This window comes from Myiozetetes cayanensis, unplaced genomic scaffold, assembly GCF_022539395.1.
Source record: "Myiozetetes cayanensis isolate MyiCay16 unplaced genomic scaffold, myiCay2020 scf1, whole genome shotgun sequence".
Classification (NCBI taxonomy): Eukaryota; Metazoa; Chordata; class Aves; order Passeriformes; family Tyrannidae; genus Myiozetetes; species Myiozetetes cayanensis.
The window spans coordinates 22,395,720-22,411,229 of record NW_026086604.1 but is presented as its reverse complement, the minus strand read 5'-3'; the positions used below and the strand labels follow the sequence as shown (position 1 = coordinate 22,411,229).

General features: G+C 42.9%; 1 protein-coding gene across 4 annotated transcripts in view; it reads left to right on the top strand.

Annotated features, from left to right (window-relative positions):
• LOC126640759 (RING finger protein 151-like) overlaps positions 1 to 15,510 on the top strand; it is a 29,867-nt gene that overhangs the window by 9,070 nt on the left and 5,287 nt on the right. For 2 of the 4 annotated variants that reach the window (XR_007629130.1, XR_007629128.1), the window contains exons 6-7: positions 736 to 856; positions 1,779 to 7,066. Coding sequence is in view for 1 of the 4 variants with exons in the window: in XM_050316885.1 (XP_050172842.1) it covers positions 736 to 856; positions 1,779 to 2,015 (358 nt within the window). In the remaining 3 variants the exon portion in view is untranslated. Of the gene's footprint in view, positions 1 to 735; positions 857 to 1,778; positions 7,732 to 15,510 lie in introns of those variants that run through there. The other 2 variants (XR_007629131.1, XM_050316885.1) reach the window with 2 other exon arrangements.

The following is a 15,510-nucleotide window of genomic DNA, read 5'->3' as shown; positions in this document are numbered from 1 at the left end:
GCAGTTGAACAAAACTGTGAGCTTACTATATAAAATGACAAAAAACCTAAGAAAACTGGACTTGAGATGGCGATCTAATTTTTCTGTTGACCTGTTACAGACGCAAAGTCATGTTGTTTAATAATTATATTAAATTTATGTTTTTACGGATGCAGAGTATAAAAATTCATAATTATTTTTGCAGGTACAGGTAGATTAAATTGCTGAAGATCTAATTGTCATTTTCTGTTAAAGTTCTGATGGATAAATAACAGTCAGTGAATATGACTCTTCTTACCAACATATTCCTTTTCCTCTCATGTATGTTTCTGTAGCTCTGTAGCTTTCTCATGCTCCTTCCCATTTTCTGTGAAGTCAGGCTCAAATATGGTTTAAATGCATTGAGACACAAGGGATTCTGATACCTATTTCTGAACTCAGAAGTTTAATGTAGTACCAGCTAGTTTTTGGATGTGAAGCTGTTTGAGTGATTAGGTTTGGTGTTTTTGAGCTCATACAACTGCTTCAGGAATATGATGCAGTTGACCCTCTATAGGCTGTTCATGGGCACTTTAGTACCCTTGGGCAAGATGCACTTCTTTATGATTTTTTTTTTTTTTTAATTAATAAATCATGCCTCTAGAGGTGTGCCTTATAGAGTTTGAAGGAATCATATCAGGCCATTTAGTTGCAAGAAGGCTTTCTGGAATTTTTTCCATACTTACAAGGCTTAACAAGGAGAAATAAACTTTTTAGGTCAGAAATGATCTGCAGAGTGGAGGAGGCAAAACATGAGATGGAGTCAAGGTTAGATTCACAGAGAAGGCATATGGTCCAAAAAGAGAGTATTCTGCAAAATGAAATTGAAGAACTAAAGGTAAATATGATCATTTTCCTTTTTTTTTTTTCTCTCTTAACAGTTTATCTTTTTTACTGATAGCAATATCTTATTTTGTAAATAAAGTCTCATACAGAGGAGAATGACATTAAATATGGGAAGCAAAAGTGGCAAAGCTTTGTCAGGTTAACCAGGTCTGAGTGCTGTATTCTCATGGTTTATCTGCTTCAAGTTCACTTGAAGCTCACCTGGGTACCCCCTGCAAGGACTGCAATGTTCTGCACGTATGTAACATTGTAGATTTTCAGTATCTATAAACTCAGGGCAGAGATCACAAATCGGGTGTAATTAAATATCCAACTCGTTTTCTTGATGCTATCCAAAGTGGCTTAATCCAGAGCTGACACAGAGCACTGCTGCCCATGGTGGTGTTTACACTGTGTTCCAGCTGTGTCAGAAGGTTGGAAAGTTGCACCATAAACGTCATCGAGTAAAAATTAGCAAGGCCACCTTATCTTTTCAGTCATCTAGTTGTTGTTTTATCGCAGACTAATAATTTTTAAAGCCCAAAGCAATGGATGTGCTTTATAGTTTAAATGTTAGTTTCTGCCGGATTTGATGTTAAATCCATGAAGAATGTATCTGAACATAACCAAAACTTTATTTTGACTGGGGTCTTGAAATAGAAAGTATAAGCAGGAACTGGGTAAATCTGCTGTTTCTTATCATACTTTACAAGAAACTTTTTGAAAAGTTATTGGAATCTTTAAAACAAGACAATCCCAGAAGGGGAATGCTGGATTGTCTCAGATTGTTTATATTTGCTCTACTATCAAAAAATACTTTCAGTGTTGCTTATTCTTCGTAATCCATTGTTCTATATGCATGGCCTGTTCAACTTCATCCCACCGTCATTAGAAAAGGGTTTGTTTCTTGCAGTAAACTTGCATTTGCATTTCAGAGTCAGATATCACGATTGATGTCAGATGTACGCTCTCTGATGGCTGCGGAGAGACAGCACCGTCAGGAGCTGGAGCAGGCAGAGCTGGAAAAACGGGAGTTAATGGAGCTGCTAAAGGGGCTGCAGAAGGACTGCCGATTAACTACTACAGAGGGAAGCAAGAAGTCAATGAATTTCCGTCCTCTGACACGACTAGAGAGTGTAAAAAGAAAGCCGAGAGAAGTTACAGTTATCTAAACAGTAGTAAGATCAAAAAGTATTTTCTTCTAATACTGACTTCTGGCAAACCTCTACTTTCTTCGAATGATTGGTAAACTTTATATAATTTCTGATTCACTTGTTTTCTTTTAAAGTCTAAGTTACAACTGTGTTTCCTTTTGGGGCATAAAAACAAATGGGAGATTTTTTTTCTGAGGGAACACTGGGAGTTAAAACCAGTAATTGGGAAATGTATTTTTAGCTAGTGTTTTTATAAAAAGGGGGAAGGAGACTTATTATCTCTTCAATGCATTATTTACTAGAGCCTTTTAGAGTCAAAGATATAGACTGTAATGGACCAGGAAGGAAACAATCTTGGAGTACCTATGTTTAAAGCACAAGAAAGCAAATGTGATTCATCAGTAATGGCATTTGGGATGTACTTAATTTTAGGAAAAGTGAATAGTAGAATTAGTAAGTCCGTAAGAGAAATTAATAATTTTTTTTGTTTATAATCTGTAGATCATATTTCAAAGTTGGAAGCAAGCACTTTAATTTGTGATTCTGCTATGTAACAGCTTCAGGTGAGGTTGACTGTTGCTTTAGAGCTTCTTTAATTTCCCAGGCTCATACACTTAAAAGACTAATACCAAAGCCCAAGGTAACAGAACAACCTAGAACCTTTTACATAGATGTGTGAGTAACTTGGAGTTTGTGGGAGGGAATCTATATTTTATTTAAAAATGTGAAGCTTTTATATGTGAAAGTATCAGCTATTTCTACAGGGTCCTCTGTGCATAAGACCAGTTCATTTGGTACTCAGTATCTTTAAAGCACGTGTAAATACCTAGAATATCCTTCATTTTCTTTTGGCAGATTTAAGGCTACTTGAACATTAATATCCACAACAGACATTTGCTCAATCACTTAGACTTCAGACATCTGTATTAGTGCTCAAGAGCCTGCAGGGTGTGCCAGAGCCTGGCACTGGCATCAGAGGGTGACAGAGTGTGGTGGGTTGACCTTGGCTGCACACCAAGTGTCCATCCAGTCGCTCTATCACTCTCCTTCCCAGCCAGAAAAACAGAGGGAGAATAAGATGGAAAACAACTTGTGGTTTGGGATAAGGCACTTTACTAAAGCAAAAAAGTAAAAGCTTGTGCGCGCAAAAGCAAAGAGAAAAATTAAAAAGGTTTATTCTCTACTTCCCACTAGCAGCAATGTCCAGCCACTTCCCGGGAAACAGGGCTTTGAAAACACATAGTGGTTTCTTAGCAGGCAGCCATTGGAAACAATGAATTCCCCCCTTCCTGCTCCTTTCCTTAGATTTTATATCTAAGCTGGTGTCATGTGGTATGGAATATCCCTTTGGATAGTTTGGGTCATCTGGCCTACTTGTGTCCCCTTCCAGAAGGAATGCTACAGTGCTGATGCTGTGCTCAGCAGTAGCCAAAACACTGGTGTATTATCAACACCCTTCTAGCCACCAATGCAAAGCACAGCACTGTGAGGGCTGTGTGGGGAAATGAACTCCAGCTCAACCAGATGAAATAGAACCTCCACCTCTTATTCCATACCATTTGCGTCATACTCAAATGGTATAGAATAATGGACCAGGGCAGTTGGCAGATCCCCTAGTGTGGATCAGCCAAGTGGCTTGAGCTAAATTTGCCTCCCAATGCTTCCGTGTCCCATTAACTGATGCTCTTAACATAGTCTTCAACAGTCCATTATACCTCTCAGTCTTTACAGATGCTTGTGGGTGATAAAGGATGTGATAGATCCACTCAATGCCATGTTTCTTTGCCCAGGAGCTTATAAGGTTATTCTGAGAGTCCCATAATGTGATATAATTTTCTCTGGGGTCCTGTGTCACCACAGAATGTGTCTCTCGAGGTTTACAATGGTGTTTCGAGCAGTGACCTGGTTTATAGGAAATGTTTCCAGACAGCCAGTTGTTGCCTCCACCATGGTGAGTATGTAGCTCTTGCCTTGGTATGTTTGTGGCAGTGTTCCAGTGCAGTCAGTTTGCCAGGCCTCGCTGTACTGGAAGCCCAGCCACCGCCCTCTATTCTATTCTAAGGAGATTTTACTCACGTGGCTCGCTTGATTTCTGCATGCTTCACACTTGTGAATAATGTGTAATGGCCTCCATGGTCGGGTCTATCCCTCAATCACAAGCCCATCTATACGTCACATCTCTTCCTCGATGTCCCTGATGTTTCTTGGGCCCATCATGCTATAAATAGCTCACCCTTGCGCTCCCAGTCCAAGTCTACCTGAGCTATCCAATGTTGACAGCTTTATCCACCTACTCATTTTTCTGATATTCTTCAGTGGCACGACCTTTGGGCATGTGAGCATCGACATGACACACCTTCAGAGTCATGTTTTCCACCTGTGCAGCGATGTTCTGCCACAATGCAGCAGCCCAGATGGGTTTACCCCTGCGTTGCCAGCTGACCTTTTTCCATTGCTGTAGTCACCCCCATAGGGCATTAGCCACCATCCTAGAGTCAGTATAGGGGTATAGCACAGACTACTTTTTTCATTCAGCAGTCTTTAGGGCTAGTTGAATGGCTTTCACTTCTGCAAACTGGCTTGATTCTTCCTCTCCTCCAGTAGCTTCAACAACCTTACGTGTGGGACTCCACACAGCAGATTTCTACCTCGGATGGTTTCCTACCACATGGCAAGATCCATCAGCAAATATAGCCTCTTTCATTTTCTGGTAACTCATTATATGGTGGTGCTTCTTGGGCACGAGTCACCTTTTCAGGCAATGCTCCAAAACCTCTGCCTTCTGACCAGTCCATAATCTCTTCCAGGATTCCCAGGAAATTGGGTTTTCCCATTCAGGCTTGCTGTGTGATCAAAGCTGCCCACTTGCTCCCTGTAGCACTGGTTGCATGATGTGTTGAGGGAATGTTCCCTTTGAACATCCAGTGCAACCGCATTGCCAAGAGGAGACATGCTTCTGTTCCAGCAACTTCTGAGGCGGCTTGAACGCCCTCATAGGCTGCTAATATCTCCTTTTCAGTTGGCATGTAGTGGGTTTCTGATCCTCAATAACCCCACCTCTAAAACCCCAATGGTCAACCGTGGGTTTCTCATGGTGTTCTCTGCCAGAGGCTCCAGGTGAGACCATGTTTCCCAGGTGCTGTGTAGAGGATATTTTGCACAGCTGGTCCTGTACGAACAGGCCCCAGAGTTACTGCACGAGTATCTCCTGTTTGATCTGCTCAAAGGCCTGTTGTTGCTCAAGACCCCACTCAAAAGGGTCAATAGAGGGGGCTCACAAGCTGACTGTAACCTGGAATGTGCATCCTCTAGAAACCCACAAGGCCTAGGAAAGCTTGTGTTTCTGTCTTGTTAGCCGGTGGAGACATAGGTGCTATTTTGTTCACCGCATACATGAGTGACAGACACGGACCCAGCAGATGGAGGGCAAGCTGGTAAATCATTTATTAACGGTCAAGCCCAGGTTTTCATACCCCTCAATTACATAAGAGGTTATGTCACCATAGAACACGTGCTATTCCCAACCGATCATTCTTGAACCTGTCTAGTGGGCGTGCACAGTCAAGCACTCTCTTTGGGCACCTGTTGCAGAGACTACATTTCCCATCCTTCCTTCTGACAATCTTCCTGTAAAGGGTTAACCTTTCCCCACGTATCCCCCTTCTTTATTATAATAACAAGTTACAGAACAGTAACACTCTTAAACTTTTCTTAACATAAAACCACCTTATCTTAACTAGCTATACAAATCAGGGCCTGTGGCAGTGAATAAAAACATGACCCTCCTGGGATGGTGAAAATGGAGAGACTACTTTATTAAAACCGAACAAGTTCCTATATTCAAAAAAGGCGTGGTTACAAAATGTGGGGGGAGTGAACACAATCCTGTCCAATCACTTCAAGGCTTCTTCCTGGGGCACCCATAATTGGTCATCCTTTTGCAAGCTTCCATTGGGACTTAACTCCCAGTGTACACCACAACAATTACGTAATAGATATCCTGTATTAACTTGCTCGTAATCCCACACATCCCTCGCTTTTATGAATTAAACCTAAAAGGCCTTTATTAGAATGAACTACGCTACATGCTAAGTAATTTCACTAACCGTGTAACTTTCATTAATCCAGGGTTTTTAACAGGTGGGTCGTGTAGGACTTTTATCTGAGGGTATGTATGTAACTGGGTGAAAAACATCAGCTTTATTTTAAGGGGAAATGTGTTAGGGTATGAGTATTGTGCTTAACTGTCATCTGGGGACACTGGAGTGGTTGAGGTATATTGTTGTATAATTGTACTTTTATTTGAGGCAGTTATTGATATGAAGCGCTCTTGAATTCACACACACATCTTTCCACTCAAGCAGGTGGCTGCCACACCCACACTTCATGCACACATTTAAAATCCTTATTCTGTATTTGCATTTCAACTGTAAGTATAAATTATCAGCAGTCATTGACTTGTGTGTTCCTTCTACTTCAATTTCATCACTTGTCATTTCTAGTGATTGTTCTTGTTCTGAAGAGGAATTAACAAAAGACCTGACACACCTGGAGGGGATCCATCTTAACTGAGTATCTGTGGATATGCATGCATATCCTCTCCCCCCAGGTCACGAGGTCCACCGGTCCTGATATTAAGTCTTTTGTCATGACCAGTGGTTTGGGAGAGGATAGCACCTTGGACTCACATTGACACTCGTATCCACTGTAACCTGTGTCATCACAGTTTAAAAAGTTCAGGACATATAATGCTTTCTACAAGCATTCCTGTGGACTATGGATGGATTCCCCCTTTTTTTTGTTTTTGTAGCATTCCTTTTAATGTGTGGTGTGCTCTCGCTACAATAGCTTGTCCTGTGGGTGAGTATGGGATGCCTGTAATGTGAGATAGACCCCAATCTGTGAGAAATGTTTTAACTTTCGACAAGCAGTAAGCAGGACCGTTACTGTTTTTTATAGTTTTTGGGACTCCCAAAACTGTGAAACAGTTAAACCAATGTCTAATGACAGGAATTAACCCATGACAGATGGTGGGACTGTGTTTCCACCCCTGGGGCAGTCAATTCCAGGTATATTGCACGCCCCTCCACATGAAAGCAAACTGCGGCCTGCACTCTTCTGCCAAGGGAATGGAGAAAAATGCATTTGCTATATCAATGGTAGCATACCACTTCGCTGTCTTGGACTCCAGCTCGTACTGGAGCTCCAGCATATCTGGTATAGCAGCACTCAATGGCGGTGTGACTTCATTCAAACCACGATAGTCTACCGTCAGTCTCCATTTACCATCGGATTTGCATACAGGCCAAATGGGGCTGTTGAAGGGTGAGTGAGTCTTACTGACCACCCCTTGACTCTCCAACTTCTCTATCATCTTATGAATAGGGATCACAGCATCTCGATTGGTCTGGTATTGTCACCTATGCACTGTTGAAGTGTCTATCGGTACTTGTTGATTATTGACTCGCAGGAGTCCTACAACAGAAGGATCTTCTGAGAGACCAGGCAGGGCAGACAATTGCTTGGATTTCTCCTCAGTCACCGTGGCTACACCGAAAGCCCATCGGTACCCCTTCGGGTCCTTGAAGTATCTTCTTCTCAGGTAATCAATACCAAGGATACAGGGGGCTTCTGGCCCTGTCACAATGGGATGCTTTTCCCATTGGTCTCCAGTCAAGCTTACTTCAGCCTCTACCACTGACAACTCTTGCGACCCTCCTGTCACTCCAGAAATAGACACAATCTCCTTAGTCTTGTGTTCAGACAGCATTAGTGTACACTGGGCACCGGTATCTATCAAAGCCTGGTATCTCTGTGGATCCAATGTGCCAGGCCATCAAAACCACACAGCCCAGTAAACCCGATTATCCTTCTGGTCCCTTTCCTTCTCCTGGCAGAAGGCAGGGCCCCTCTGTTGGTCCTTGTCAGAGCATTCAGTGTCAGATATTCTCTTTGCTCCACCAGCAGCCTTCTTGTTGTCAGGAAAGTGGACTTCAGCCTTCTTGTGTTGTGGGGATTGCAATTGTTTTTCCACGAAATCCGCATCAACTACAAAGACAAGTTTCTTATTGGCTTCTTTCTGCTTTAGCTCTTTCACTCTGGCCTGAAGTTTGGAAGTGGGTTGTCCATCCCATTTCTTCATGTTCTCTCCCTGTTTGCAGAGGTAGGACCACAGCTGATTACGTGATTCGCGTTTAGGGCCCTTCCTTCTGTGTGTAGGGGGAGGAGTTGTTGACCGAGATCTGGACCAAGATCGAGATTGAGGTCGAGCTCGTGGTCTAGATCGCTTTACTGGTGTGTCTCTGTAGTCTCGGGAAACTCTGTCATCTCTGTCTTCGTAGTCATCTTCATAATTGGAATATTCATAATCTCCTTCCATTCTTCCCTTAGAGCAGATGGGTTGACGTCGGACATCGGACAGATCTTCGAAATTTTCCGCTATGCTCTGTATCCATTGACACATTGTTTCTACATCCGGTTCATCCAACTTTGGATGGAAGGCTGAAATTAGGCAGTTGATGTATTGTGCAGGGGCACCTTTAATTGCTTTTCTCCACATTGGATTGGTACATGGGAGACTCGCAGGGTCTAAGATATCATAATAATCCGGATTACTAAAGATGAGTTCAAGCATGGCCAGTTCCCGTAGATACTGAATACCTTCTTCCGCAGTTGTCCATTTTCCTGGAGAACTTGTTAAGTACTCTTTAAATGGATATCTCTCTCTCACAACATTAAGGATCCTAAGCCAGAGACTATGACTATATGGCTCTCGTGCAATTCCTTGTTCAATCTCACGGTCTCGAGCCAGGGATCCCAACTGCTGTGCTTCGTGACCTTCCAGCATGTGGCTTCTAGCTCCATTATCCCAACATCTTACCAGCCAGGTTAGAATCCGCTCACCAGGCCGGCGACTATAATCTTTTCTCAAATCCCGGAGCTCTGCTGGGGTCAATGATCGTAATACTTCCGATGTTCTCACGACTCCCGCTTCTGGATGGACATCCCTCCTATCCATTTCCACTTCTCTTTTGACGTATCTGTGTGGAACTGTTTCCACTCTGCCTCTCTCACGTGGAGGTGGAAACGGAACATGCCTCGGGGATGGGCTTCTGTGTTGTGGAGGTTGAGGCGGGGGCTGTGTCTGCTGCAGGGATGGTTTTCTGGCTTGTGGAGATGGGGACCGAGCACGGCGCCTGGATGGGCTTCTCGCGGGTGGAGGTAACGAGTAGTCCTCTGGACCCTGGGATGAGGATTTCAGATAGTCCTCCATCTCTTCTGTGGAACAGTTAAGAAGAGTGTATTCAGGTGTCAACATTCTCCTTGGCTTTTGTGTTCCATCAGGCATCTGAGCTGCTGCCTCTTCTTCCTTCGGACGCGTCACCCTCTCTTTTGGACGCGCCCCTAATTCCTTGGGACGTGCTCCTTCTCTCACAGCTAGTTCTTCTTCTTCTTCAGTTACACGCCTCAGTCGTGGGGCTAGGCTTGTGGACCCTGCATCATCCCTTATCCACATCTTCTTTTTTGTTATGGGGGCAATAGTGATTTCAGGATCTGTGGTGTGGGCCCCAGTCTTGGTCATAGAGGTGGCTGGAGTTCCCATGTTCATAAAGTCCATAATTGGAACTCCAGTGTCAGCAGGTTTGGTCCAAACTGTGCTGGCTTCAAGTGGCGTCTGGACTCTGGTCTTGGTGGACTCCATTCCGACTGGCATAGTTTGTGTCCCTGTCTCCGCCTTAGCCTTCTGAACATGATCTACAGTGGCTCGATAAGCACTAGCCAGGCCCCAGCATAGAGCAGAGATTTGGGTATTTGGATCTTTGTATGTAAGACAACCTTCCATTAAACGATGGGTTATCTCATTAGGATCAAAGGCCTGTGCTGGCGTGAAGTCCCAAGTAATGGGAGGTGCCAGGCGCCCTATCCATTTACCAAACTCTTCCCATGCTCCTTGCCAACCAGGAACTGCCCTTTTCAAGCCCCTTTCCAAAGCTCCAGCTAATCCCTTTGAGGTACGGCCTTTCCTATAACAAGGAAACCAGTGTAACACAATCCTTCCAATTTTAAATAGCATGTTCATCACATTCATCATAAACAAAATTGTTGCCACACAATTTAGATAATCGTTGGAGGCAACAGTCAGTTTGGGAATTTCTAGCATCCAACGTTTAACATCAAAATAGGAAGAATACCTTTCCCAAATGTCTCGCCAATTGAACACCGTTGGATTTGGATTGTCCCACATGTAGTAACCTAAAACAGGTGCAAAAGCTGCTAAAAGTACATTAAAAATTAAGAAAGTGGCCATTATTTATATAGTTGTCCTCACTGTTCTTAAACAAGAGGTATATTTATATAAACAAATCTCTCTTGACTGCGATCCCGGCACTGTTCCCAAACAAAGTCAGTGTTTGGCAGAACTTGGCCACCTGCCCAGAAATTGTTACCAAAACAACCTACTGGTAGTCTCGGTGGAACCTCCAAAAAATGTCCCAGGTTGGACTTGGCTCCCAGCCAAGTGCCCGGACCCCAGGGACAAAACCTTCCCCCTCCCTCTCACTCTCTCCCAGCTGACTGAAAAGATCATGAAAAAGAAAATCAAAAGAACCCAAACCGAACTAAATTTCAAGTGGAAGATTTATATATATATAAAGAAAATGATATACACTATTACACCCACAGGGAACCCCCCAAAAGGGAAAAAGGGGTAAAAAGGGATACAAAGCAAATACTTCCCTCAAGAGACACAGTGAACTGCACCAAACAACCGCCAACACTGTCTGCCTCTTAAGGCCAACCAGATGCGCTAGGCCTCACTCCCTCACCCGGGCAGAGCGACAGCAAAGCTACCTTCACCTTCGGTCCCCCGGAAGAAAAAGAGAGCGAGAGCTTCCTCTCTCTTCTTATTTATACTCTTGCTTATGTAAAAATCGTATGGAATACTGGGAACATGACCTTGGTTCCTTGGTTACAACCTAGTCACCAAGGAAGGCCTAGACTCAAAACCACTACACCCCTGTATTTGCAGTGGCATTAATAGAGTGGGTGTCTACAGTGACGTGTACGTACTTTAGTCAACCAAACTCAGCTATATGAGCGACATCAGTCTGCTATATCTCATTAGCTATTATGCCCCGGGGATTAACCGCTTCCTTAGATGGCATTGGGGCAAATTGTTGGCAGTCGGGACATGACATGATGATGTCTCTGGCCTGGTTCATTGTGGCATATTGAAAGGCATGGACTCAGAGTGGGGGAAAGGAACTAAGACAACTTTATTCAAAAGGATGCAGCCTTTTATAACCAACACAAATATGGAAGTATTCCTTATAAGGCAAAAACTGTAACCACAGCATCTAGTTGGCTGCTAGCTGTCACATGGGGACATTGCAGGCTTTTGGAGTTGCAACTCATCCCTGTGATGAGTTACTCTGTACTCTGCTTGGCCCAAAATCTTCTGCTAAGGTCTGGTTCTTTCCAGACCTTCAGCCTGCGTGTTCCCCCCATGTTCCCCTTCTTTATTAAGGACACTTGTTTAACTAACTATTTAACTCTCATCCCTTAAGGAGATCCCCAAAAAGGTTAAACCTTGCATCAGGCATAATAAAGAACCCAACCATCCCAACTGTCCCCTATTCCACCAAAGGACTTTGTGCTGTGCCTCAGTGCTTTAGGGATTTGTCATTTGTCAGCCGGCTCTCCAACCAGGCAGGTCCAGAACACCGTAGCAGGAGAAACACTGCAAATCACATGGATGGCTGTGGCAGTGCTGGTTTGACCCATCTTGCAGGCACCCATCTTGGGCCAGAACCTGTAGAACCACAAGCATACCCTCTTCCCCATGTTATTATGAGAAAAGGTCCTTCCAACTGATTTATTTGCAAGTTATTAATTATAACTTGGGCTTTTTCCTGAGGTTTCACATCATCTGTGTTAAAGTGATAGTGGATAGGAGACCCTTCCTTTGTCCAGTGATTTAAAAAATTTAATACATAGCAGGCTTTGGCAACACGTTCCTGTGGGGTTAACCCTGCACTCCCCCTTTTTTGTTATTGCAGCATAGCCGTAAGAGTGCAGTGCACACGTTCTATGATTGCTTGACCTGTGGGAGAGTGTGGGATAGCCATGTTATGCTGAATGCCCCATTGCAGAAAGAAGGATTGTGTTTTGTGTGATACATAACCTGGGCCATTATCTGTTTTGATAGTTTTTGGGATTCCTAAGGCGGAAAATGCCAAAATGAAGTAATGGCAAACATCTTTTGCTTTTTCTCCAACATGCCTGGAGGCATAAATGCAAGCTGAAAAGGTGTCTAGAGAGATGTGAACAAATTTGTATTTGCCGAATTCTGCTAGTGGGTAGCATCTCTTTGCCATGTTTCTAGGGAAGAGAGACCTTAAGGGTTAGTGCCAATAGAAGGTGCAGGCAATATCTGCTGTCAGGGCAGGATTGAATGATTTGCTTTACCTGTTCTTGTTTTAAACAGAACATTAGCTGTAAAGCTTTGGCATTTTGGTGATAAAAATCGTGGGAAAGGCGAGCTTGTGCAAATTGGTCTGGCAACACTGTAAAGCCTGCAAGGTTTGTCTGCTTGTGCATTGCCTTTGCTGATTGGTCCTGGTAAAACTGTGTGTGGCCTTATGTGCTGTATAAAATATGGGTGTTCTCTGTGATCTAGGAACCATTTAAGGTTCCAGAGGAGAGCAAACAGAGTTGAATTAGAGACTTCCTTTAAATAGGAATGTTCTATTCTAGAAACTAGGCCTGCCACATAGGTTGAATCTGTAATGATGTTTATAGGGTCAGGCCATGGTTGAAACACTCACACTACTGCAGAGAGCTCAGCCATCTGGGGTGAACCTCTGACTATATGGATGTCACTTTTCCAATTTTCTTGCTCATTTCTCCAGAGTGTGGCAGTGAATAAATACGAGACCCTCCTGGGATGATGGAAAATGGAAAATCCTTTATTAATGGCTGAACAAGTTCTTATATTCGAAAAAGGTGTGGTAACAAAACGTGGGGGAGCGAGCGCAGTCTTGTCCAGTCACTTTAAAGCTTCTTCCCAGGACACTTATAATTGGTCATCTTTTTGTGGGCTTCCATCAGAACTTCAACTGTCAGTGTACACCACAACCATTACGCAACAAGCATCCCATATTAACTCTCTCGTAACCCTACACATCCCGTTTTTATTAATTAAAACAAAACTAAAACCATACAAAACAATACAACTTAGCACTTAAACTTTAAAACAGCCTAATGATGAACACTTATTAAACCCAGAACTTGTCTTTAAAATCTATATTAAAACTGCCTATCCTTACAAAAAAACAAGAGTTATAATGTTAAATTTGAGGAAACCAAGATTTATAATACTAGATATAAGGAAACCAGGGTTTGTAAATTTGCTTTAAATCTGAGGGTTATGTATATAACTAAAATTGAGCATGTTGAGCCTTTAAAAAAATGAAGTAATGTAATTGAACCTTAAAATACATAAATAAATTAAAAAATTCACGTTCTTACTAACTCAAACATGCACGCACACATCCACACACATCTGGTGGCTGCCCATTTAAACATCACACACACAACCTTAAAAACTTTATTTTTGTGCATATTAACCATAAAATAAGAGATTTAACAGCAATACTTAGTTTCCTATCTCTTTGGTCTCCAGTATGTACTTAAATCCTCCATGAATGTAAGAACACGGGGAGATAAAATTCCTCTTTCCTTAGCTCTTTGCCAAATTTCTTTAATTACTTCATACGACAAAGTCTGATATTGAGGGCACTGCTGGGGACAATAGATTACTGGGCAGGCGTTAACCACCTTCCACTCACCTGCGCCCAACGCCTACTCCCGGAATTTTGCCCGCCCAATTGTCCCCATATCATCACATGACCACTGTTCCTCTGCAGGGGGGAAAACATCCGAATCCTTCTCATTACCCTCAGTGTAATCCTCACCTACCAATTCCTCATAATCCTCATCATTCTCAGACAAGGTCATAGCACAGGACGGTGGTGGCAGAATATGGCTTATTAATGTAATATAAAAAGACACAACCCAGCGCTTAGGATTTCCAACAACCAAATCCTTTATTATAAGAAAACAGCACCCTTATATACTCTTGAGCAACACATGATTCTCCTGACCAACCACAGTGGGACTCACTCTGCCCATGTGTGTCAGAGTACAGCATTGGAAACTACCAATCCCAGAATGCCTCAGCCAGCATCCCTGGGACATGTTTCCTACATCTCCCCGATTTAAATATTTAAGGCGAATCACAGAACAATGCAAATAACAGAACAGTACCTCTTCAAACTTTGTAAACCTTTAACGAGTACTATAGTATCACAGTGACCCAGCTCACCATTTACTTTGGTTCTTTAACAAACTTATTTATTGGAAATATTCTCTTTAACCTTTTGAACCTGTTTAATATAAGCTTGAACCTTTATTTTTCTAAGGGGTATAATGTAACCAGGATAAACAACTTTATTGATCTGGGGGCTTTTGGCCTAACTGGGTAGTATTTATGCAACTGGAAACCCTCATTTATCTCAGGGTTTACATAGAACAGGGAAACTCAATGTTATTTCAACAACAGGGTAAATTTCATAAACTGAACTCTTCTAATATGACTGTGTGGCTGAGGTAATGGTACCTTTGTAAGGCTTAGTGTTTAATGTGCTTTATACACTTGTACACAACTCCATTCATTCACACACACTCACACCAGCGGCTGCCGCACTCATTCTTCACATGCACACCCGTGGCTTTTAGCAAAACTGTATTTTCGCACATTGGTCATCTTCAATAGTAAACATCAAATGGTAAACATAACTGTGCTTATCTGCAGTTTCTTCTCTCTGGATTACTCTGGTTCTTGCTACTGCTGTGAGGATGTACCTGTGTATGGTCTGACACACCTGGAGGGAATCCATATCAGTTCTTTACCTGTAGATACACATGCATAACCCCTCCCCCACGTCACAAGGTCCACCGGTCCCATCCATTGCCCTGAGAGTAAATCTTTTATCATGAACAGTGGTTTGGGAGGCAGCACATCTTGTCCCCATGAAGTCATAGGTAAGGTTAAAATGAGAGGGCCGCAAGTGGCAATTCATTCATCAGGATCTGAAATAGAAATAAGGCGTTTATTTCGAAATGGGCTCTGTGAGCCCCCTACTCCATTAACATTTATCCTTGCTGGATCGAATGTTCAATGGTTAGGCCAATCTTTCATCGCAATAATTGTCACATCAGCGCCAGTGTTTAAGAGGCCAGTGACTTGTGTTGTTTCATTGGCTGCGAAAGAAAAAATAGTATATATAATGATGGGTCTTTGAGCACTGATGGGCTGTGCCCAGTTCACTTCAGTCCTGGGTGGTTGAGGCAGGGTGACCAGCTGGTTTAGAGAGAGCAATTGTACCACCAGAACATCGTTGAAAATCTCAACTGGAAGAAAGGACACATAAATTGTGATATAAATATCATC